Source organism: Plutella xylostella, chromosome 8 (assembly GCF_932276165.1).
Source record: "Plutella xylostella chromosome 8, ilPluXylo3.1, whole genome shotgun sequence".
Lineage (NCBI taxonomy): Eukaryota > Metazoa > Arthropoda > Insecta > Lepidoptera > Plutellidae > Plutella > Plutella xylostella.
Window position 1 is genome coordinate 6900744 of NC_063988.1, and position 25834 is coordinate 6926577.

At 36.8% G+C, this 25834-nt stretch overlaps 3 protein-coding genes across 4 annotated transcripts in view; 2 read left to right on the forward strand and 1 right to left on the reverse strand.

The window, feature by feature from the left end:
* Positions 1–98: 98 nt before the first annotated feature.
* On the forward strand, positions 99–1304 carry LOC105390118 (SUZ domain-containing protein 1). Its single transcript, XM_011561360.3, has 3 exons — positions 99–198; positions 288–583; positions 691–1304. Exons 1-3 carry the CDS (start codon positions 139–141, stop codon positions 944–946), a joined length of 612 nt encoding a protein of 203 aa, XP_011559662.2. The 5' UTR covers positions 99–138; the 3' UTR covers positions 947–1304.
* Positions 1305–8489: 7185 nt separating this feature from the next.
* On the forward strand, positions 8490–10837 carry LOC105390119 (tetratricopeptide repeat protein 36). Its single transcript, XM_011561361.3, has 4 exons — positions 8490–8709; positions 9268–9450; positions 9813–9988; positions 10668–10837. Exons 1-4 carry the CDS (start codon positions 8601–8603, stop codon positions 10749–10751), a joined length of 552 nt encoding a protein of 183 aa, XP_011559663.3. The 5' UTR covers positions 8490–8600; the 3' UTR covers positions 10752–10837.
* A 4776-nt stretch (positions 10838–15613) lies between these two features.
* LOC105390120 (protein kinase C, brain isozyme) overlaps positions 15614–25834 on the reverse strand; it is a 112711-nt gene continuing 102490 nt past the window's right edge. For both annotated transcript variants that reach the window (XM_048622360.1, XM_048622361.1), the window contains 8 exons: positions 23100–23228; positions 22215–22411; positions 20798–21115; positions 19856–20029; positions 18959–19050; positions 18093–18624; positions 17660–17823; positions 15614–17149 (listed from right to left, as the gene is read on the reverse strand). In XM_048622360.1, coding sequence (XP_048478317.1) covers positions 17671–17823; positions 18093–18624; positions 18959–19050; positions 19856–20029; positions 20798–21115; positions 22215–22411; positions 23100–23228 — 1595 coding nt within the window. In that variant the 3' untranslated portion in view covers positions 15614–17149; positions 17660–17670. The remainder of the gene's footprint in view (positions 17150–17659; positions 17824–18092; positions 18625–18958; positions 19051–19855; positions 20030–20797; positions 21116–22214; positions 22412–23099; positions 23229–25834) is intronic.

Sequence of the window (25834 nt, forward strand, 5' to 3'; positions counted from 1 at the left end):
TATCGATAGTGATGTACCTACCCTGAAAGTTTACCGATTCGATTCGACTGTGGTGTTTTTGTATAGAAATGTTACATTCTATGTCTATTTTTTTTTCTACACTGGCAACATTGACAGTTGTCACTCATTTTAGTCAACATGGCGGCCCAAGATGAAGTTGACGTATGTGAAAGTTGGGAGGATATGGACGAAATAAGTGTGAGTTTTTCTATGAAAGTATCTAATATTTCCACTAGCTCGTCTACTTTGAAAGAACCAGTTGATCATTGTAAGTTTTTCGGTTTCAGTTCGAGCAGAAACTCAAGCTGATGTCAACAGAACCCGCCACTGTGAGCATACAAAAAGAACGCAAGGTTACGAACGTAATTGTGGAAGAGAGCGCGTGTATTGGATCCCAGTGCGTGATGCCAGAACCTACTTTTACAATACTCAAGCGGCCGTCGTCGCTGGGCAGCGGCCAGCTGAATGGCGAGAGCCGAGCGCGGCCAGTCAAGACCTTGGAGCAGAGACGCAAGGACTACGAGGAGGCGCGGCTCCGCATCCTGGGCGAGGCGCGCAGCCCCGAGGACGTCATCGACGACAAGTCTGTACCACTACTATTCTATTACTTTCCATATAAAATAGGTTTTTATATAGCCTTATGAAAAAAATCTGTTGAATATAAAACTATGTATTCTACTTTTATTGCAGCCTCAGCCGCCTGCAAGAAAAACTCCAGCCCAATAATGTGAAGGACACTCAAAACAACCAAAATTCAGGCAAGAATACAGTGCAGAATAATTGTAATAACCAGAACAATGCCAAAGGGAAGGAACGTAAAGTCCTCGCAAGGTTACCACCGGGAGCCACCAACTCTGGAGTGTTCCCCTCTCCACCTCCCCCCGGTGTGCTCGTCATCCGCACCCCACGGGGACCAGACGGGACCAAAGGATTCACACGGAGGTAGCATTATCCCAAACGTCAGCCCGCTCAGATAATAAGCATCATATAACTTTTGCTCTTATTAAAGACATTTATCTTAAGTGAGCAACGAGCTTACCTTGTACATATAAGTGATTTACATATTGTGCATGTGCTTCTCATTCAAAGTTCACAGTGAAGTTACTTGCAGGCAATGGGTTATTGTGTAAAAGGCTGATTCCAGTAGAAAATTTGTGAAATGATTTGACTTATAAACTTATACAGTCATAATTTTGTAAATAAAGTTTCTTCTGGAACATACTTACACCCCAAAACAATCCTTTTGCAAGTCAGCATACTATGTGAGTTATATGAATGATGATGAGCAAAATCCAATGTCAGAACTTATATTTATTAATATAAGCTCATTATTGGGAACAATGTTTATTCTTTGAATAATAGTGTTCAATAGATGATACTTTCCTCAGCATAAACAGTTCATTGACAACATTATTTATTTTAACATTTTTACTAACATGATTGTGAAGGGGAAAGTTTCACCTATAATTTGGCTATTCTGTTATCTAGTCTAGTCCAGACTATGAATATTTTACCAATTTGACACTCTTTAAATACTAGACATACGACTTTACACACATAATAATGACTATATGTATAGTGATTTAGTGCAATTATTTATCTTTAGTTTAATTTAATTGTGTCGTTTTACAGTTATTCTAAACTTTTAACTTATTTTCCAAATTAGTTGAATTGCCATTTTTCTCTCAATGTGTGTACTGTCAAACTTAATCTTAATACACCATACTTAGATCTATGATCTTTTTTATACACAGTTTTCTATAATATACTGTATAGATATGTAGGTTAAGATATACTCTAATTGTATATTTATATTTTGACTATATGTTAAGTTGTTCTCAGACTGAAGGTAAAGTAGAAAGATCTGTCTGCTATGCATGATGCTGAAGGCCTAGCACGCGGCGGATTAAGGATGTGACAAAAGTTCTCCGTCGCGCTCGCTCTTGGGGCTGCGCGATGTGAGTGAGCGCGATGCAATACTTTTGTGACGTCTTAATTGCGCCCCATGCTAGCCCTTCAGGGGTAAATTTATATCTACTCTTTGTTATTGTGAGTAGGAGAGATGTTATGGTCTTCTATAAATCCCTATTTACTTTATTTTCCGTCTGTGAGTTTGTTGAATGTTGCAGTTGTGGTATTTGTGTTGGTTCCGTATTTTTAAGGGAATTAACGAGTGCTGTTGCCGTCCACCCTAGCTCCCTTGCTGTTGAAATTCATGTAAAGTTGATTACTTCTCTACTAAAAGTAAAACTTAAAGGTAAAATTGACACAAATATTATAAGTTTGCTAACAAGAGTGACTGAGGTGTTATGTGGGACAGACTTTATTTTGATGAAGCTATTGTTATCTATTTAAGCTGAAATTAAGCATTTAAATTATGCATTCAGGTGCCTTATAAATTTATGACTCACTACCCTTTCCATGGATACTACCATCAACTTCTAATCTACCAAGTATAATGTTTTTTACTTTGTAATTGGGTTCGACGACGTATAAAGTTGCCAGTACAATATCTTACTGAATAAAAGTGGGAGTGAGCTGTATTTTACAGTGTAGAATATTAGAGATAAGTCACAACCTTGTCACAATAGACGGTACAATTTATACATTGCTGAATCATATTATAAATTCTGGTCCTCATAAGCCAATTTTAGTTTAAGACCTAGTGTAAATAGTAGGATCGTCGGACGATGGTGCTGCCCTCCTGCCTGGCTTAGGCATAAGGGTCATTTTGCCGAAAACAGGCATTTTTGTATTTAAAAAAATGTGTTTACCTACACTTAATGAAATTGTTGTAATGATACTTATGATTGGGATTCGCTCAAATCACGTTACATGGCTATTGTGTTTTCTTTAAAGTTATGCTTGTGTGATGCATACAAAATGAAATACTTATCGTAGCTTAATAATTTAATATTATGACGGTGAAAAAATATCGCTCCTTGTGACCACAGAAATGTGTCAGCTTGAGAGTGATACACAAGTCTTCCATTGATGAGTTTATATTTGATATAGTGCCACAAACTTATCTGTTCCGGTGACAGCGAACTAAATTGATCCATATCTCATTACTTACTAATGAATTGTATATTTTAAAACATTAGATGGGTTTATTAACACCGCAAGAGCGAAATAACAATACGAGCAAACTTAAAATCTTATAGAATTAAGAAATATTAGAGATTTATTTGAGCAGTCACCGGAACAGATAAGTTTGTGGCACTATACTCAGTTATTGGGGACAGTCAGTAATTTTTTCAGTATAATTAACTAAAAAAATACTGTATTTATGAAATATTTTAGAAACAAATTTATCACGCTATAGATTATTTGATTTTTTCCAGTCAGAATACTCATAATATGTGAAATGGGATTACATTTTACGAGCGGTCTTTATATATCCTGATTACGATTGTGTAGAAATCTAAACATTGCATCTAAATGCTAAATTTGAAGGAAACAATTATTGGTAGTTATACAGTTCGTGAAAGTTGTAGTGACGAACATAAAAGTCAATTTGATAGTGTTCCTATGTGCCACATATTATATGGCTTATTAGGTACATATAACAATGATTTTATACGTTTTAAAATATATATTGTTTTTTCTTTCTTAGGCCTGAATAACATAATTATGTACAGTTCATTAGCAATTAGAGTATTACTTGACAACTCCATATTTTTTGTACTAAGAGGATCGAGTCAAGTATGTTCTAAATTTAGAGATGCAACGAATATTCGGTAACTTTCAGTATTTGGTATTCGGCCGAATAGTTTGTGGGGGTTTAGCCAAATACGACCGACTATATTAAAATAAAATTAAAAAAGTTATTTTATCATCAAAGATGGTACATAGAGATAGGTATTACGTCGCATTACCGAATATTCGGCTGAGAACTCCACTGAATATTCGGTATTCGGCTAAATCACAATTCGTTACATCTCTATCTTTATAAGCTAATAAACTCTAGTATGTATATACATTTTTGTAAATTTATTCGAAGAAATTACTTACGTGTAAGTAGTATGTACCTAGGTACCTACTGTATTTTTTAAAAAAAATGTAAAGCGATATCTATCTAACGGAACTAAAGCGGAGGGCAGGTTTTAGTATAAACACTCGACTTTGAGGATGTGATATAGAATAATCAATATATTACACGCCTTTATACATACACATTTGTTTTTATTAATAAATTAGTTAAAGGTATGAATGTTTATAATTTTTATTTTATGACACATAATATCGGATAGTTCCATTTAAATCAGATAGCGTAAGAGAATTGTTCTAATTTTGTAATTTACTATCCGCATTAACAACTGATATTAATATACTGAACAATGGAGCCGATAGAAAATATCATTTACGATGCTGATGTCGATTCTGAAGACCCACAATTAAATTTAATCAATCAATACCTATAGAACTTGAAAAAATACATTGAAAAATATATTTACGGTAACACTTACTGCCAGTTTCACTAATTAATCGATTTTGAAAGGTTGTAACTCACAGAAAATTGAATTTGTGCCTTCACAATCGATATCACTGTAGTCTACGTTATATTAAAAATTGGTGCCTTCAAATGTTACATGATTTTTGTCATTAATGAAACTGTGACGTCTGTCACATAACATTGGTGATATTAATACCAGCTGTGAATCCACACCCCAAGTTGTGTGCAATCGGATCCGTGGTCGTCTCAATAGGTAGGTACTTCACTATACTGTCGTTACTGAATACTGCAGTATTATTACCTTCACTTCCGATTGTACATACTATCAATAGAATAAACCCAAAAATTATTATTATTTTCAACTCTTATCAAAATAAAGTTTTGTACTACTTCATTGTTTTCAATTAATTCCCTTTTCAAAATAAGTAATATTAATCCAATGGCGAGTAAGTAATACAAAAGTTCCAGTGGCATAGTTAGCTTAAAAATTTATTACTCCTGTAAGAGAAAAGGCTAGCTAATGACGCTGTCTGCAATATTGAAGTAGTAGATACCTACATTTAATAGTGCATCAGACCTATTAACTAAAAACAAAAATGCTGTGAACTTATTTAAAATTAAATGATTTTAAATTAGAACACAGCATTTTTGCATGACCAATTATCATGTCATATATTAACTACACTATCATTGAAGTAACACAGTACTTACCTACCAAATTTCGACTCGCTAGGACGGATGGAAGGCAGTTAGATCCCCTCATCATGTAGTAAAGAACTGATGATGTTGATACGGCTAATCAGGTCATGATAACATAACCGTTAACTTTGTATATCATTGAAGTAACACGGTATCAAATTTCGAATCGATAGGACAAATGGAAGGTTGTTAGATCCCTTGTTCAAACGGTTAATCAAGTCACGATAACCTTACCATAATATCGTTCGGGCATCTGAAAGTTTATCAGATCCCCTTATCCACTAGAAAAGAACTGATAACCTTCAAACGGCTCAACCGATTTTCATGAAACACGGCTAAGGACACTAGGGGTAACATTACCTATCACCCTAAAAAAACAGAACGAAACTTGGTTCAGCCGTTTGGGTGTTACGCTACCTACCACAGACACTTTAATTTTATAACACCCATCTTTATCCGTCGGGGGTTGAAAATAAAACGAATGTTGTTGATTATTTTTATTCTTAACCACTTTGTAGGGTATTTTCTGACCTGACTGTTTTTACATGGGTTTACTCGACTATTGTTTAGCAAAACTTGGTAAAGGAGGCTTATGTCCTAAAACTAATTTCTTCCAGTCAAATTTGATTTGACCACATCAGAAAAAAGTTTTAAGAGGGGGGTGTAGTGTAGATACCTAACCTAAGGGGTGGTGAAAATTGGCTTATTTTTTTGATATCTCTTACGGTTTCCGAGATAAAAGCTAATTAGTAAAATGTACCAAATTATCCCGAAAAATTTCATTGAGTGTCATATATAGGCAAGGCATTCAACGAAAACGATAAAATTATGCCCTAGTAGGCCTTGATTTAATCACTTATCTCTTCAGTTTTTGATATTTGAACAAGAAAATTATGTAAAAAAAAACGCTTTCTTCGAATAGGTGCCTATTAACTCAAGGGCGTACCCAGGTAGGGGCAGGGGGGGGCAGCTGCCCCCCCCTAGAAGATAAAATAAACGTAAATTTTCCTGCCAAGTCGGAATTAAAAACGTATTATCTACTCTTACCTACCTACCTATTTTGTTTTGTATCTTAATCAAAGTAATTAAGGTCAACTGGGGTTACGTTGTATTTTTAGATCACTAAAAGTTTTCGGAATAATGGGAGCAAAGGTATGAAAAATTTAATGTAAAAGTGAGATATTAACTTTAAGAAACTAACGACTATTGAACAACTATTTCTTAACAAATTTAAAGCATTGATTTCTTTGCTGGAATCTTATAAAAGTTTCTTATTTTGACGACCAAATGGCGTAGTGGTTAGTGACCCTGACTACTGAGCCGAAGGTCCCGGGTTCGATTCCCGGCTGGGGCAGATATTTGTTTAAAGGAAAATATTTGTACTCGGGTCTTGGGTGTTGATATTTATATTTAGTATCTGTCTATCTATGTATTTGTGTAGATATATCAGCTGTCCGACACCCATAACACAGGTTCTGCCTAGCTTGGGGTCGGATGGCCGTGTGTGAGATGTCCCCACATATTTATTATTATTTATTTATTATTATTCTTATTTAGTGTCTCAAAAAAAGGGATGTTGAACGCATTTTCCAGGTTTGAGGAAAATGTGTTTTTAGTATGTAACTATTCAATAGGTCAGCTTTCCGTGAAAAAAATAAGAGAGTTTTATCCAGTTAATTTTTTTGTGCAATAGTATGGCACTTAATTTAGCCAAAAGAAACTATTGACGAATTCACAGATGATTTAGTAGAAATCAGGAAAATTCGTCTTATTTTCATGGACGCATTTACTCCATGATAAATCCAAATAACATTTTTATGCAAAAAGAACTACCTAAGTACTCCTGTAAAGTGAGTAAGAATGTAGATTTAATAGTGGTAAGTGACAGTTGTGAATAAGATGAAGTAACATCCATACATCCTCTCATTTATATTCTTTAGAAAAATAGTAAGATTGGATCAAATACGGGTATTAAACTTAGATATCAATTAAAATATGTGCATGGCAAAACCCATACTCTTCAATAAGTTTAGTGTTCATAAATAGTAAAAATCCTTATCGAGCTGGTTTCAGTGATCGTAACTGATCACTGAGGTTAACACATGGCACGGTCAGCCTTGGATGGATGACCGATTTCAAATGGTTCTTTTGAAATACTGAAATACGCTTCCGTGCTTTGGATGGCACGTTAAGCCGTGGGTCCCGGTTGCTGCTTCGGCAGCAGTTGTTAAGCCTAGTCAGAGGCCTTCGGGCAGCTTGAAAAAATCTGACAGTCGGGTTGTACACTTACACTTACCCGACAACTTTAGTGCGTCGTGTTGACGATTTCTGTTTTGAGGCAATGCGTTGTAACAATCGCAATAGCCCCATTACGCCTAACGCATTTACCCCAAGACTTTTATCAAACATAAAAAAATTAAGATCATTAATTCATCAAATAAAGCTATTTCATTGAAAATTTGTGTCTATATAAGTAGCCCAATGACTATTGTTTAGAATACCTACTGAATAAAATCAATTGATAAAGAAAACTTTAGATTCACATTTTCAATCACCTGTCACAGTACCAAACTTTCAAAAAAGTGTGCAAATCACAAAAAGACTGAATACTTGGATGATATTATGTTGACTACAACACCATCTGTCTGCAGTAAGTAAGTATTTAGTTTAAGCCAACGTAACTAGATGGCATTTTTCAACATTGATAAAGCCGTTTTCAAATAGGATCGAAAAGATTAATTTGGCCCGTAGACGCAATTGGCCTAGTTGACCTTAATAAAAGACAATTTTCATGATTTTTGTTTCAATATACCCGACCGACCATCATCTCAAGAGCTGCCCCCCCCTAGCTGAAATCCTGGGTACGCCCTTGTATTAACTGCTAATTCCATAAATTTGAAATATTACTTACTTATTAGCTAATTAATTTATAGGTACTTACCAACTGATCAATATCATTTTAATGTTTGTTCTAGTTCTTTACAGGGTGGAATTTCATCAATGATCGCGGTGAATTTAAACGGTGTACGTAATCGAGAAGTCTAATTAAGTCCACGCACACGGGTCAGTCAGGCTTAGAAATAACCGCGACTAGGTTCATGTAGTTAGCTAGTTTATCATGGACCCGACAATATGTCGGCTAAATTGACCTATTCGCGAAGTCCACTTATAAAATAGTTACCATACTGTATTGAACGAAATATTTTTGTTCTAGCTATAATAAACTCAGAGGAAGTCGGTAGTACCTACCCACAAACAAGTCCCTAATGATATGCAATGGCGATCAAATCTGAATGTATAATTAAAACAAACAAGTTTTCTACTCTTAAGTTTGTCATCTAGTTTGTATAAAGTAATCTCAGAGTGAAGACCTGTGGCGTGGTACCTATCAAATAAAAGAAACATTCAAAACAAAATACACTTTATTAAAAAAATATAGATTACAATGGAAGGTCTAAGTGATAGAGATCAGGCGGTGTTGCGGAGCATTATGGACCCCACCGCCACTCTTGGTGACTTGACTGATGATAGTGATAATTTTCCAGAAGACAATGGTAAGTAGGCTTTTCTTTTAATTCGGATTCCTACTTAACTAATTTATACTATAACCATAGAAAAAGTTGTTCACTCGACGCCAGTAACAATTTGCCTACTAAAAAATATAAGTACATATTTGGATCGTTGATTTAATCTTAGTCAGATTGATTAACCTATCTGAAGGCAATCGTTAAAATAATTCATGTGATTAATATCAATGCCGAATGCATTCCCAGTGGCAGTGGCTCTACTATAGCATTAGGTAGGTAGATAGATACATAGCTAGGTAAGTAGATACTTACGAATATACTTACCGTATTGGTAATTACCTGCTAGACTGCCTATGGCTGGACATGGGCTTCCCCAAGGAGCACCACCACCCGCTAGACTCTACCTATCTTCCTAATGGAAGGCCGAGTAGCATAGTAATAGAGAAGAATTGGAAGAAGTCGCATTTACCAAAATGAGAGCCGTCTTTATTGTCTAATTCCCACCGTATATAAATAAAATGTTGTAGGTAAGTATTTTGTTTTATCAATAAATAATCACTATTTAGTCCCTACTATCCTCCTCAGCACCTACATCTGACAGCGACCGCTTGTCGGCGGAGCTGTGCGCGCGCGGCGCGGCGCTGGCGGAGGGCGGGCGGCTGGGCGAGGCGCTGGCGCTGATGGGCGAGGGCGTGGCCGCCGCGCCCGCCCGCCCCGACGCGTACAACGACCGCGCGCAGGTGCTGCGTCTCATGATGAGGGACACGGGTGAGCTGAGGCTTTTTATAAGGCGCTATTATACGCAGCACTAGCGCCGCCAGTTGAAAAATAATCATAACATCCGTTTGAAAGCGGAAGTCTTTAGAGATATAATCTGCCCCACTGGGAATCGAACCCGCTCGACAACGTCGACGGCTTCTACCTGTGGCAAGTAGGTCAATCACAACTCTACGCTGATTCTCGCGTAGATCCGTGTCAGAAATCAGAACAGAAACTACATTTTAGCGACGCGGAGCGACGGTGCATCCGCTTACAGAATGAAACAGCGGTAAGGCTTTTAACAAAGCTCCAAAGACCTAACAGTAAGCCTTTAATACTTACTCCTAACTCTGCTAATTCTCCTTCTCTAGAAGCGCTATCAGACATCGAGCGAGCCCTCTCCCTGACAGCCGGGTCCCGCTGCCGGGCGCGCGCGCTGGCGCTGTGTCAGCGCGGGCTGCTGCGGCGCAAGGCCGGTGCGGAGGCCGACGCACGTGCAGACTTCGTCGAGGCCGCCGACCTAGGCAGCGCTTTTGCCAAGAAGCAGGTGATTATCTATCTATACTTTGCAAAATACAGTAAGAGTATAAGGCAGAGAAACCTGACCCACAGAAGGATTTCAGAAGGATTGTCACTATGAGAGGGGGGTCAGGTTTTTGTGCACATGACCGTACTATGACGTTTGATTGAAATCCTTACTAATATTATAAATGCGAAAGTAACTCTGTCTGTCTTTTACTCTTTCACGCCAAAACTACTGAACGGATTTGAATGAAATTTGGTATTCATATGGTCTCTAGACTCTGAGAAAGAACATAAGTAGGCTACTTTTTATCCCGGAATTCCCACGGGTTTTTTTAAGGCGAAGCGAAACTCGCGAGAACAGCTAGTATGCTTATATCTGGCAAATAGGTAAAGTTAAATTTCCCTTAAAAAGCTCAATTTTACAAAGTACTTACCTACAAGACAAGTATTAGGTACAGTTACAATGGATTCATACTCGAGTAACTGCCATTTTAGCTTTTTGCTACCGTCCGAATCCCCGTAACAAGTTCCATGTTCCGGCCTCATTCCTACGTAGTTATACAGACAAGCTTCATTATCATGTCTAACAACTTAGACTCGATTGTACAGTCTCGGGCAGATTAACCTGACCCCGCTCAGGTAGCATTGTACTTTGTAGATATTTCAATGTGTGTGTGACTCGTAAATTAATTTACTTTCAGGCCGTGGAGCTAAACCCGTATGCCGCCCTCTGCAATCAAATGTTGAGCCAAGTTCTCCGCGGGGACAAAGAAATTAAACTTTAAATGCAGCATTTTCTGAACAGCGCCATCTATCGTCAGGAATATAGTTTACGGTATCAGTTGAAAAATAAAACACTTTTCAAATCTAATGGATTAAAAATTTATATTGTTGAGTACAATCGACATCCACAATCGAGAAAAATTCATAAATTGATACATTAGATCTTTATCATCCATTCATTGCAGCTACAAGTAACCGCCAACTCTAAATCTCACGCCGTCGATTAAAATGTTGAAAATACAACCTTACACCTTGAAAATGACAAATGTAATACTACAAATCGAAATACTGTAACTACGCTATTATAATTAAATGGTAGAATATGCAATAATATTTGATAAATATTCTAAATAACGATTGCGTGCTGAAATTTTGAAATAATCGCTTTGGTAGATATTAAAATTTCACACGCAACCATTTTCTTTATAATTTAATCATATTTATTAAGTAATATTATCTTAGTAAGAGGCATAATTTAACACAAATTGAAAGTGCACTTAGAAATGATGCATATTCACAGAACGATCTCCGGACGGAGAATAGATGGAGCGGGTGACTGGTTGTTCTGCGTTACTTTTGGCACACTAGATCGCTATCAAAGAATGTATTTTCTGTCTAGCTAAATGGGTTCCGTCCCTAGAAATCATTCTGTGAAAATTGTGAAGTGATGATAGGTATATCACAGAGTCAGTTGTAACAATCTCGAATTATTACAGAGAACAACAGCCAATTTATATTATTTTATAGTTTTACGAACAATATACATATTTTCGAAAGGAAGAAAAAAATGTATGTTAGGCTAGGTAATTAAGTATTATTCAAACATTTAATATTTAATGATTCGTGGACTTTTTTCTTTCAATAAAAGTGCAAGAATATTTAAAAATCCGACAAAATGTGTGTGAGGGTTGGTACTTTGTTGCTTATAAAAACAATATTTTTTAAGACGCTCAAAATCTGTTAGATATTTGCTCAGGGTATTGGTAAGGTACCCTTATAGCTAACTTCGCATAACTATCATGTGGTCTTTCAAAATTGGTATATTTATGTTTCAAAAATTCAGATATAGGTAGGTACTTATTTGTATTAAATTCACAGAGATGTCGCTAAAATTATGAAAAATATTTACAAATATCTAATTTTGGCACAGGTGATGGTGCATCTCAAAATTACAACATCATATTAGTTTAAATTTCATACTATTTGTCAAGTTTATTTAGTACATACTTGACGTGTAGTTTTCTACAGACTTACACTAAACAGACAGGTTTAGGCCTATTTTTAATAGTATGCCAACATGCTAAAATTAAGAGCTATTTAAGAATGTGTTAAAAAATTATATCTCTCACTAGCAAGCAGATCACATTAATCAATATTATTTGATGAACAATTTATGAACAGTGGCGAGTTAAAATACGCAATATCATTAATTAACTATTGTATAAAGTTAGGTAAGAATCAAAACATATAGCTGTCAGAATTATGAAAACAAACAAAAACGGTATGTTGGCATCTATACCTAGCCATGAAATGGTTTAAAATTACAGACTTATTTACTTAGATAACTCAACCAAACATATGTTATTTTAGCAAGTACCCATAGGCAATGCCCCGAGACCAGATAGGTTAGCAAATATTAAATATGCTAGGTACAAAGCAATATTATGTCGCAGTCAACAGGTTAAATAAGCCAGCCAATAGGACGGCTAAGCCGTTGATTAAAAATGGTACATAGTTAAATGTAAAATGATTACTTAATCTTGACCTGGGTACTAGGCCGATAGCTGATTAAACTAGCATCACTCAACGTTTTACTAGTATGCTGATTGAAACCTAGTCCTTTGGAGATGGCTGACCTGAACGTAAGTGATCGTATATAAATGATTGTTGTTGAGATGTACAGATGGTAACGTAAAAGTTTCGGTAACGGGTACAAAATCATCAAATTATTCAACTGTCATCATCTCAATGTCAGCCTAGACGTCCAATTGGATGGTCATTAGCTAATTAGTAATTATTAATATTATTTAAATAAGTTAACATTTTTAATAAGTTAGGATAAAATCATTGCACTAATTTAATTAGCCAGATAAACTATGACTTTATTTATCTATAAAAACTAGAATAAATAATATAGATTTTTACTTAAACAATTTAACTTCTCACTGAACACATAACAATTATATTTTATCTTTAGTGACTATTTAACTTAATATGGAATTATGAATGATTTGAATAAAACGTTTCTTGATGAGGTTTTAACTCCTATAATTTTATAGAAGAATCTTAATAAATGTTGCCGTAAACGACATTACTTTAAAAGCTCAGTTTTGAACAAAAATAAATATCAACCTATAAAAAGTAATAAAAGGTACTTGTGACTTACAACAAGAAAAACATAATTAACAGAGCCACATATCCTGATTGATAAACAATAATTACTTAATATAGAAGTTTTTTAAATAAAATTATAACTTATAAGTCAAATATCATAACAGTTTAAAACTTGTATTATTTTAAAATTACTTATTTACAAGTGAGATCTTAACACTAATAATAATACGATTCATAAAATATAGGTAATACTTATACTTAAATTGCAATAAAATTCTTACATAAACAGTGACATCAGTGCAATTTAAAATCAGGTGTCAATGAAGTATAAATTAGGTCTAAATACAATGATATTCCACATAGCGATTTCATTAGACAAACTAGCCAAGTCTACGATACTCAGGCTAGATAAAATATTATTGCACATATTTTATGAACTACACCCTCCTATTAGAAGCTGGTCGTGACGTGATCTATGATATGAAGTGTGTAAACTTTTACCATCGCCTAAATTTTCCTCAAGTAGTTATTAGTGTAGTTGTTCTTTATGCATAGTAATATTTTATCTAAGTAAATACAGTCTGGGGCAAAGAAACCACACTCTCTCAAAGTAGCATTGCTATCTGGGAGTGGTCAGATTTCTTCGTCCAAGATTGGACTTATTATGTTTTTCAGAAAAGTTCAGATTTACAATCTTAGTACCTACTTACTTACTTATATGAAGCTAGGGTCGCAATCTTATCTTATCTAAAATTTAAAATCAAACAATTTGGTGTTTTAAATACCATTACATTTAGGTGTAGGTATTAAGAAATACGACTCTCTATATTATAAAGACCTTAACTAACGGAAGATAAGCTGGGCAGAAATTGTTTTCTTTAATTTATAGACTAAGAAAGATAAATAATTATACTTATTGATGAATTTTCTCAACAATATAGGAGCGGGTGCGGGGTGGGGACGCTTCTGGCGCTACATTGACCCCTCTCCAGCTGATTGTAAATATAACGAGTCACCAGCCCATCGCATTAGAAATAGGAAACTACTTTTAATCGACTTAAAAAAAAAATTAGTTAGTAGTTTTTTTTTGTATTTTCACCGATGCCTCCAATTATGGAGAATTGGGGATATTTAATTTAAAAAAATGTTCTGTTTACTTCAAGGGTGGACTCATTTCAATAATCACACTTAAGTTGCAATACATATAAGTACCTACCTATACATATAGGTTAAGCTGTCAAATAGGTTTCGGTTACTGTAGGTACCTATTGGAATAAGTAGTTTTTAATTCAGTCGGTTGATGTCTTTGTACAAAACAATTTTGATTGAATTGTATCCGTAGTACTGTGTTGAACAACCACGGAATACTATAGCAATGGGCCAGCAAGTCATTACCAATTTACATTCGTAAGTAAAATATGCTTACCTAAAAACATCCTAAAAATACGTCCTTAAATATTAATTATTTTCACAGATCAGTTACGTTTAATCCTTGCCTGTGATTGGCCATATCTGAAACAAACAGCAATTTTATCCAATCACCTGCAAGGATCATGTGACCTAACTGATCCGTTATAATAAACCAACTAGAATATCTAATAATATATTTTAATAAAACCACAAAGTTGGTTTTAAAAAACAAGGTATCGAACATAAATTTCTACTTCACCAGAGTTTATAGTAAATTTAATTTCTGGTAGTATTTTTTTCAAGTTTTGATTCTAGGTTTTTAATTGAATGGCTGTATTATAGCTATTACCTATAGAGGATAAGAAATACATAGGCACGGCACGTACCTGTATATTGTTAACAAATAAACTCTGGCTATAACTATAATAACCTCTTTACACGCTGGTCTACGCAGGCCCAACATTAACTGTCAACAGAACTGTTGGAATTTTTGCAACGTCCGTTCCGTTAAACTATTGTAATATTTTTCAAGTTTTTTTGAGTATGTTGCTAGTTGTCGGCCAGCGTATAAATGAGGCATAACAGGACCTCAGAATACTAAATAGATCTACAAAAGTAAAACACCTAAATTTAATTTTATTACTCAATTTAGAATCGAATGCTTTTTTCATTTTAAATTCACATTTATTATTTAATCTAGCAAAGATTGGTATACGCTTTTAACTTGGTATTTTATAATACATTATTATTATTAATAATTAAGTTAGTAAGGCTAGTTTTAGTAGACGATTATTGTGACGAGAGCACTACCTTCTGAAGTTATTGTGACGGCATAACACAGAAATATTATTTATTATGATAAAAATGCTATGAGGACGACTTTTACCAATATTTATTATTAAACTCAGATTAATGTTAAAAGAGGTTAAATTTAGTTTGAATTGTTCTGGATCAACATTTGGTAATTAAGTAACTTTCTTTAAAGTTACTTGAAGTACCTACAGTCAGGGCCAGAGAAACTTGTCCCCTCTCAGAAGCATTGTTACCAAGAGGGGGTCAGGTTTTTCTGCGCCTGACCGTACCTAAGTACTGTATATTGCCGGTTTATTGTAAGTAATTATACGCACATGTACCTAAGTCAGGGAATTTGACACAGGTTAGGTGTAGTGGTCTTCAAGTTTAATTAATTCATGCGAAAAAACCTAACCGCAGTTAGTATTACTTGACTCACTCCAAGTGACTTGAGTACAATCGATACTTACAGTAGGTAGGACATACTATTACTATGATGATTTTTCAATATCGCATCACTATCACAAACAAACTTACAAAAATTTCATTCATATTTCTGTTAAGTAATCTAATAAAAAAAAATGACTAAAATAATCAACGGAACATAGACCTATGAAAACTTAATATTAGGTACAACCGAATCATAAACAATAGGCATACTGTTTATTTTTGGTAACAATAAATAATGATTTGAGGTATTGCGATGGCGAGATTCATTAACTTGATTGATTTCCGAAAATATACACATTCACAAATGAAGGATTAAGAGCAATTTATAAGCACAGTAGCGAAGTGTTTGACAGTATGGTTAGTCCATGGACTAGATTATGACACTCAACTGTCAAACAACTAAACTGGCTACTGTACCTAGACCTAGGTACTTAATGAAGTGTAAATCGCTCTTTAGAATCGTGCTTTACGAGCACTGCCTGTAAAATCATAAATATCTAAGCAGCGATCAAAATTTTTTAATAATTTATACTATGCAAAGTAATAACGTCAAAATACCTAGCGGTGCCATCCACACGACACGACGAATACTACGTATTATTTACAATAGACTGATATGTAACAAACGTGAAACCTAGGAAGTAAACAGCTGACTAAGATAATGTACACACATCAAATACACTATCTGTGGCCCCAAGATCACGATATAAGTATCCAGAGATAGAAACTGCCTCAAGATTCTTAAAAATAAATTATTTTATAATATTTCTACACACATAACTTGTTTTGTATTCCGCAGATGCCCGCTTTATTATAAGTAGGTATTACAAATAAAATTACAAATACATTTTATGTTTAGAGAGCTTATGTTTTGTTAGTGAGAGTAACGATTAGTGTAATATGTAAGTATTGCTTTTGGAAATTCGTTGAGATACTCAAAATTTATTGCAATTTAAACAAATTATTGCAAAATTAATGAAAAGTGGGTACAGATGTTTTTAAAATGTGACAAAAGCATAGGTATGATAAATTTAGCGCGAGCCATGTCGTATTGGATGGATAAGAATCAATATTAAGATAGAACTTAATAAGTATAGGTAAAGAGGTAATGAGCAAATATTTTGATCATTCACCGAGGACTTGCCTTACTCTTCTTCCACATTTAACAGTAGCAACCCCAAAATCCTCAGAATAAAAACTATAATTTAGAAAATTCAAGAACATGACAGTTGACAGTCGAGAGATGAGAGACAGAGACGCAACTTCCACTCGCTCGTTGCGCAGAAAGAGACAGACGACAGACGAGACTGAACGCAACAGCCGATATTTGGAACTGTTGCGTTGCAGTGGCTTCCAATTTCGAAGAAGTGATTCCAAATGCCAATTCAACTTCTAGTGATGAGAAGAATGTGTTCTGTAAAGGCAAAAAATACATATTTTAAACAGGCCTTATAGATGCAAGTGGAGTGTAGCATGTCTATTGTTCAATCTATCAATAGCTGACAGTTTATATCATACGAATTTGACACATAAAAGTCGCATTCTGTCAACATGGTACACTAATAACTGACAGCTATCGATAGGTAGTTATTAAAACGGGCTGTTAATGTTTTACTAACTACATTCTGTATAGTTAACAAGTATCGGGACTGGGTCAATAAAACAAAAAATGTTTGTTATTCATCCAAATTTATTTTATCACCTTCAAATGAAATATAAATAGCCGCGAGTACTAAACACAACTCTGGAAACAGCGTTTAAAAAAATGTTGTGGTGATTGGATAATTCGTTCGCGTATGTGTATCGTTTCTGAAGGAGCATACTTTGATGGTGATAAAATAAATTTGGATGAAAAACAATAATTTTTTGTTTTATTGATCCAGTCCCGATACTTTTTACACAGAGTAATATATGCTCCACTTACCGTATTGCCTTTCAGACGTGCTGCACGTACTCGGGGTTGAGGAAGGAGAAGCCCATGAACTCGGTCTGGTCGAGGTTCATCATGAACAGCTTGTCCGTGGGCGTGAGCTCCGTCTTCTCCGTCGTGAACTGCTTGTCGAAGTTGGACACGTCCTTGCGATGTTTCTGGAAGGGGTTACGAGTTGGTTAGAAACGGTGAAGATTGGTAGTATGCGCCCCATTCTTCACTTTAGGTAGGTAGTTGACACTGTAGATATCACGGGAATCTGATATTTTCTTATTTATGTGCTTGCTCATACGGTGAAGGAAAACATCATGAGGAAAAGGCAGTATAAAACCTAACAGGATATGTACCTACAAAAGCCCCAAGAACCAGTTCGAAAGCAGATAATAGAATAGATAGACCAAAGAATCAAAAATAAAAATAAACTCACAATCTTAGGCTTGAACGGTGGCTGCACATCCCTGGCCTCAATCCTGGCCCAGTCAATGCGTCTGAAGAAAGGATGTGTGCGGACATCCTCCTCTCCCTTCACACTGCACCCCAGCCGCTTCTGAGGGTTCTTCATCAGGAACGACTTGCAAGCATCCTTAGACTCCTTGCTCAGAGTCTTAGGGTAGGAAACACTGTTGTCTGTGATCGCTGCAAAGAGTTCCTCCTCATCCTCTCCGTCGAAAGGAGGTTGACCGACCAACATTTCATACAGCAAGACTCCGTACGCCCACCAGTCTACAGACTTCCCGTACGGCTGGTATAAGATGATCTCTGGTGCGATGTAGTCTGGGGTTCCACAGAAGGTCTTGGTGGTTTTGTCACCCGTGATGTTCTCCTTGCACATGCCGAAGTCTGCGATCTTGATGTGTCCGTCCTGGTCTAGAAGCACGTTGTCCAGCTTCAGGTCTCGGTACACGATGCCGCGCGAGTGCAGGTAGAATAGACCGATCGCGATTTCCGCTGCGTAGAAGCTGGAAGAAGAAGTCAATATGAATTACTGATGGCTTTTAGAAATACTCTTTGCTCATTGTCAGTGCTTGTGAGTCTTGCAGAATGTACCTAATTCTTTTTCATTTCATCTGCTAAAATTGCATGAATAAAAGCATTGCCCTGATTTTCTTAAAAATCTTTGACTGTGGGAATATACCACCTACTTTGAATTGGCCAGGTTTTTAAATAAGTATATGTTGGAACTCAAAAGAAAAGTGGGTGCAGCAATGCACCTCTGCCTACCCCGCAAGGGAGTACATTAGTACAAGTCGTGAGTGTGTGTGTGTGTGTGTGTGTGTGTATGTTGGTACTCACACAGCGACAGGCTCCTTGAACTTGCCGCACTGTTGGATCTGGAACATCAGGTCTCCGCCGTTCACGTACTCCATCACGAAGTACAGACGATCCTGAAATGTTGTAAATATCGTATTTATTGGCTGATGTGAAGTGATTAGTTCGTACTCCATCAGTTACGGCCATCCAAGTGTACGTATACGGCACTTTCGAAGTAGGAAACAAATCTATTCTCTAGAGCAGCTGGTAAATAACAGTCACCAAGGATATATTTAGGTACGTCAGTGTCAAAGGAATATACACTCTATTCTCACTGCTGTAAGCCTCAATAATTGGAAGCACGAATACAACTGCACCATGCTGAGCCACAGCACCGGCTTCTCTACCATGGTGCACTCCACGTCGTCGTCCTGATGATGTCCATGTTGCCACCTCCCTCACACACCGTGAGTTAGAGGGAGACGGCCGGATCTACCGTCCAGGCTACAAGGGACCCTAGAATAGAGTGCTATTGCATTGCAGCAAGGCTCACCATGGTCTGGAAGCAGGAGTGCAGCTGCACCAGGAAGGGCGTCTTGTTGCTGAGCTTGATGATGATGTCCTTGTTGCTATCTCCAGCACACACGATGAGTTAGAGGGAGACGGCCGGATATACCGTCCAGGCTACAAGGGACTCTACAGTCTACCCTTATTCCACTGCACCAAGGCTCACCATGGTCTGGAAGCAGGAGTGCAGCTGCACCAAGAAGGGCGGCTTGTTGCTGAGTGCCAGCACGTCTACACGTCGTCGTTTTGGATGATGATGTCCTTATTGCCATCTCCCTCACACACGGCGAGTTAGAGGGAGACGGCCGGATCTACCGTCCAGGCTACAAGGGACTCTACAGTCTACCCTTATTCCACTGCAGCAAGGCTCACCATGGTCTGGAAGCAGGAGTGCAGCTGCACCAAGAAGGGCGGCTTGTTGCTCAGCGCCAGCACCCGCTTCTCCACCATGGTGCACTCCACGTCGTCGTCCTGGATGATGATGTCCTTCTTCAGGATCTTGATGGCGTAGAGCTCGTCGGTGCCGCGCCGCTCGGCTAGCATCACCTGGGTAAGATGGCGGTGGCGGTGGATCAGTTGTGATAAGTAGGTAGTAGAAAGCGTTTTGTTCATTCGTTGCAATTTATGATAAGTACTTAAACAAAATTTAAATCCACCGACAGTAATGCTAAGTGAACAGTATTTTGTTGTAACGGGCGAAACGATTTGGGTGAAACATAACTTAAATACCTTACCTAACTTATATTAGTCAAAGTAAAACCTATATTTAAAAATAAAACCAGCTGGTTAATATTTTTCAACAAGAAGTTTTTTTTATAAATCCTAGACTGCTACATTGAAGTGAAAAAGAAAGCAAATAAGTCAGCTGTAACTTATTTATCATTTGCGCAAAGTTCTGCAGCAGCCGATAGATGTTTGCTTTGCCGGGACGAGGCCAATAAGCAAACACATTTCACATCAAAAGAACTAATTGCTTTATTTACCCGTGCCCACAAGAACTTCTGCCATCCACTCCAGTTTGTATAGGAAATACTAAAACCTATACTAACCTTACTCCAAGCTTGAATGAAACTAGTGTAAATATTGCTTTACGCTGTGGGGCTGTGGGTGTATTCGAAGAGAATAATAACGAAACCTATTTACAGCACAATACCGAGACTTCGTTGACAATACCTATACACATGTGAATCATGTTGTAAACATACGTGATTGCCTCACCATTATGAGCCATTATGAAAACAATTTATGAACCCAAGTGCCTATAGGCTGAAAAAAATACATTTTTGGCACATTTCTTAAGCAACTCATACTTACTTTTCCGAAAGACCCCTTTCCAAGCACCATAATGAAGTTGAAGTCCGAAGCTCTGATGACGTCAGCCGCTGCCATGTTATGCGGCACCTCTCTGTCAGGCGGGGGCGGCGGGCGTCGCGCCACGCTTGTCGTCTTCATCTGAGTCTTCAGCTGAGCCATCTCTGCCCCTTCCTCTGGAACTGGCACGTTGTAGAACTCTCCTTCCTCCTGAGTGAGGAGCTTGAACCAGCCGTCCGCTGGGGCCTTCATCAGCTCGGAGATCCCGAAGGACAGGGAACCCATGAAGTCGTTGCGGGAGGTGCGGTCCCAGTCCCATATCTGGAAGAGGGATTGGGTTTTGTTAAACGGTGAGCGTTATGTTAAAGGAAAGCTGTTAGTAAACATAACATAAACATAAACATATCTTTATTGTAATAAGTAAAAACATACAAAGTGGGGTAGCCCTGGTTCCTAAACTAGGGTGACCTGTGTGTCAGGAACCAGTTCCTTCCAAACAGTGAACAATTCTAGTTAAGTATTACAATTATTGACATACAAGATTAATGTGTTTTGGCAGAGTTTAAGTGGGTTAGTAATTTTATAAGTAAAATATGTAAGTATGTATATTAATTAAAGTTAATGTAGATAATGTGTACTGAGTAAAGTTACAAATGATACAATACGAGCACTGGTAATGTTAGCTAATATGGTAGTGGTAGGTATAAAGCATACTTACGCTTCGTGCAGATTGTAGGTACTTAAGTATATAATACGCACTTTTTAAAAACAAGTATTTAGTTACATTCGTAGTTTTAACTACGAATGTATTATTTATAATATTTAACTAAATTTGAGGGTAGAAATGCCTTTATTTATTTTATTTGTTGAAGAAGTCGTTCGGTAGGGTTCCGCTCATCTCGCATAATCTTTATTGACCAAAACTCATTTCGCATAACTCGTATGGTCTAAACTTTTTTGGCCGAACCATCACTTTGCCAAGACTTCATCAGTAGGTAGTTTAATTTTTTTAATCGACTAGAGTGAATGTTCGATCGCAGTGACTATTCGGATATAATTTATTACTAGCTGTTCAAAAGTTTTCCCGTGGGAATACCGCGATAAAAAGTAGCCAATGTGTTAATCTAGGGTGTCAGCTAACTCCGTACCAGCCGTTTTCAATGGAAAAGTAACATACATACTCACAAACTTTCGCATTTATAATATTAGTAGGAATTAGGACTATTACTTTTATTATTATAAGGGCTCGTCGTTGCCATAATACCTACTTATACTTTTATAGCCGTTCCTTTTGGACCAACGGGATGCAATGTACCAATGGAGCCAAAGTCTATTATACTGAGCAGTTATCTCCTATTGACTAACCATAATATTGGCTAACAACAAACAGACTAAACAACCATCTTTCCACACAAGTTACCTCAATCAAGAGCCGGCGGTCCTTGTCCTCAGCCTTCAGGTCGAAGGTGAGCGTCTCGTTCCACACGGGGTTGAGGGTGCTGCGGATGGTCTTGGTTTTTTTCTTGACGTTGTCGGAGTCGGGGATGAGCTTCATCTTCACGTAGGGGTCGGACAGCCCGTTCGGGTCCATCGGGATCAGGTTGCGGCCCTGCTTCACTGTAGGTGGAATGGTAGGAGGAAATTAGTCATGTTTGTTATTCTAAGGGCCTGGCGGGTCACTCTATATTATGACGAAAAACTAAGTTTCGGAGGGCTGCTGAGTATAGAGTAACCCCTCTACTGTTTCACAATATCGGGATAGTGGCTACCTGTGCGATAACAGACATGCTGTCACACTCTGTAATTATGTTTTAGACGGTGACAATATTTATTTTATCCCTCAGGTAGCCATTATCCAGACATTGTAAAACAGGAGTCATAGAAGCCGACTCGGATGTGTATCATTGTTCTATGTTTGCACAAAAGTTATAATGTTCTCCTTTTGATTTCTTGACTCTTTAACGTCTCAAATATTTACCAAATGTAGCTCACACAGCACCGCCACAGCAACGACCCGATCACGTATGTTTATCAACAGTTCAAATTGAATGTTTTAAATAGAAATTAGTGTGAGATCCCAACAGTTACCTCGCGTTGTTGTAGTAAAGCAACGTGTAAGTACATGCTAGTTACACGACTTCAAATCCCCCTGCCTCTCCATCACCATCATAATCGTCAGAAATCATCACCATCATCGTTCCGTCATCATCACCAGTATACCTTCCACAGTGTGTTTGTTGCCGTGGTCTCCCAGGTTGGGAACGGACTATCATCATCATCATCATCATCATCATCAGCCGCCTACCTTCCACGGTGAGCTTGTTGCCGTGCGTGGTGACCACGAGCTGGATGCGGCCGCGCCGCTCCGTGTGGTCGCAGCCGCACAGGTTCGGCACCGACTCCTCGCAGCGCTTGTGCACGTTCATGTCGCATGCTGCGGGGAAAGTGAGTTCATGTAGCTACAAGATGAGCCACGGAGAGATGATGAGAGCCTTGTTACTCCTGCCGAGTGGCGAGACAGTATCCTCGGCCGATCCTCGACCAATGAACGGTCTGAGTGCTCGCCCGAGGATATTGTCTCGGCCACTCTACTCGGTACGTGTAAATAGGGTTTAAGACTGGGCAAGAAGGTTATCAGAAGGAGGTAAACTAATTCAGGAAATGTAAAAAAAAAAATAAGTTTGGAACGATGTTATTGAAAAATACCTTTAATGATAGGAATTAAATTTTGATTTGAATTAAACTTCACGTCATTAGAAGACTGTCTATAGGTAAAGATTAACTTAAGTTTAATTAATTGCAATATAGTTAGTAATAACTCACAAAATCGAGAGCGGAGTAAAAGAAAATATAAATTTACTCACTTACCAATTCTGTAAGTACTAAAAGTAAATAAGTCATGCAATTATCATGCGTTAGTACAATATACTTATACAGTTCTAGCTACGAGTAGGTACTTAGTCTAACCTACCATTCTTTTAGAGGTGACAAAATGGTAAAGTACACTTTTAGAGATACCAAACGCAGCTGTTATAGCTTTTTGCATTAAAAAAAAATATTAAATAGATTAAATAGATAGCATTTTCGTGTACCTGTCTGGATATTATATTATTATTTTGTATTTTTATATATTATATGTATACCTATTATAGTTATGTATCCTTTGTATAAATTTATATAAGTATTAGAATGTATTTTTATTATAATATATATTTAGATAATTATTAAGTGACGTGTTTTTAGTTCTTTCATCTTTCATGTTATGTTTTTGTTTTTTTTTTGCACATCTTTGTACCAGTTTTCCTGTACCTCCTGTAGGTTGGCTGGTAGAAAATGCTCTTAGCATTAAGCCCACCTTGTGTACATTTATTTTATATCTGTGCAATAAAGAATTAAATAAATAAATAAAAAATTAAAGGAGAACAAAGGGAATTGAAAAAAAGGCGATACCTGGCCAGAAAGAGTCTACTTAAAAAGTATAAAAAACTATTTTCCCTGTGAAATAGTTAACTGGGACATGGCGGGAAAAGCGAGTGAAACCTCCGTCGACTGATGTTTTGCTTTTTTGCTTTTGGGAACTTTTTTAAAGAGTTCGCATGTTTATTCTACTTTTGAATTTTGAAATAGATCGAATTATAAAAATAAGTAAGTAAAAACTAGCTTTGTATCATGTATTTCAGTAGTTTCTTCTATACTGAAAAGATCATTGTAATTTAGTATCCTTGAATCAAACTGTACAGAAGTCGAGTATTTAGTCTCTGTAAATAAGCATACAATTTATAACAACAAATCCTTTACTACTTAATTACACGTGAACTAGCTTGAACTTCGTAAGTAATTTCGTGATAATTGAATATAACGACCGAAGTTTACTAAACTTTAGATTAAAGATGCTGGATTTTGAAATTATAGATGTGGATTATTAGTTTGATAAAATTGTGACATATGAGTGCCATATACGTTCAACTAGAATAATAATAATAAAAAGTATGATTAATTATGAAGGAAAATATCTTCTCCATGTCTTAGGTAGGAAATAATACTTACCTAGGTAGGTACGTACCTACTAATAATAAAGTTTTATCTAAACTTCTCAGTTACTAAATAAAAAGGAACAAAACTTTTTGTAAGTTTATTATTACAAAGAGGGGTTAAGGTGAAGCTAAATAATGAGAGTATCTACCACGCTAACATGCCTATAAAACAAGCATCATTCCATATTTTCATTAATTAAATCTTCGGTAAATGATATTAACTAAATTATATTTTTATAAGATTAAAGAAAGCTACGAAATTAATGTAAAGTTTCTTGCAAAAAACACAAAATAATAAAGCGAGTTAGCTTCGCTCAATGAGTTCTCGGAAAGCCGGCAAAGTCCATCATATTTATACAAAGGACTGAAACCAACAACATTGTTGATCTTCTATTAAATTATCTTTAATATTCCTTCCAGCGTCCTCGTTAACCCACACAGATAATCAAATGAGTTTATAGAGTTATATTTACGTTAGTTCATATGAAAAGCTTTCAAGAACTCATTTTATGAAACAGTACTTACAGCATTGTAAATAAAAGATATCAAGCACAGACAAAACAACATATAGATGTGCAGAGCAGGCCTAATTCAATAAACTCTGATCGCGGACAATATTTCAGTTTACTGGGGACTCTATAGGAGGATAATCCAATCCAACATTGAATTTGAATCCAACTGGATACCATTCACCATTCTATTTGTCTTCAGCCAGCATTGTGCAGGGAAATGGGCTTTTGCGAAACAAACAAGGCATCACCCCATACATGCGCTCAAATATTAGGTATGTGTGCGCTTCCATTTTCAAATTCTGCTATAAGAGGCTCTGTGTCATCTATTCTTTACTGCCAAACAGTGAACACTGTGTACGGTTCTCTATGGTCGGTGTACCTGCGCACTTGTATCCCTGGTGAGCCAGGCCGTGCAGCATTGTGCCACAATGATCGCAAAATGTCGGAGCAATGAAAGTCCAGTTGTTCCATTTGTGGGGGACATTTCCGACCTT

What these genes read in the sequence shown, in the direction of transcription:
- LOC105390118 (XM_011561360.3), top strand. Translation starts at nt 139, where the DNA reads ATGGCGGCCCAAGATGAAGTTGACGTATGTGAAAGTTGGGAGGATATG. An exon ending in AGGATATGGACGAAATAAGT is followed by an intron (nt 199 to 287) that starts GTGAGTTTTTCT and finishes TTTCGGTTTCAG; the next exon opens with TTCGAGCAGAAACTCAAGCT. An exon ending in GAGGACGTCATCGACGACAA is followed by an intron (nt 584 to 690) that starts GTCTGTACCACT and finishes CTTTTATTGCAG; the next exon opens with CCTCAGCCGCCTGCAAGAAA.
- LOC105390119 (XM_011561361.3), top strand. Translation starts at nt 8,601, where the DNA reads ATGGAAGGTCTAAGTGATAGAGATCAGGCGGTGTTGCGGAGCATTATG. An exon ending in TCTCATGATGAGGGACACGG is followed by an intron (nt 9,451 to 9,812) that starts GTGAGCTGAGGC and finishes CTCCTTCTCTAG; the next exon opens with AAGCGCTATCAGACATCGAG. An exon ending in GCGCTTTTGCCAAGAAGCAG is followed by an intron (nt 9,989 to 10,667) that starts GTGATTATCTAT and finishes ATTTACTTTCAG; the next exon opens with GCCGTGGAGCTAAACCCGTA.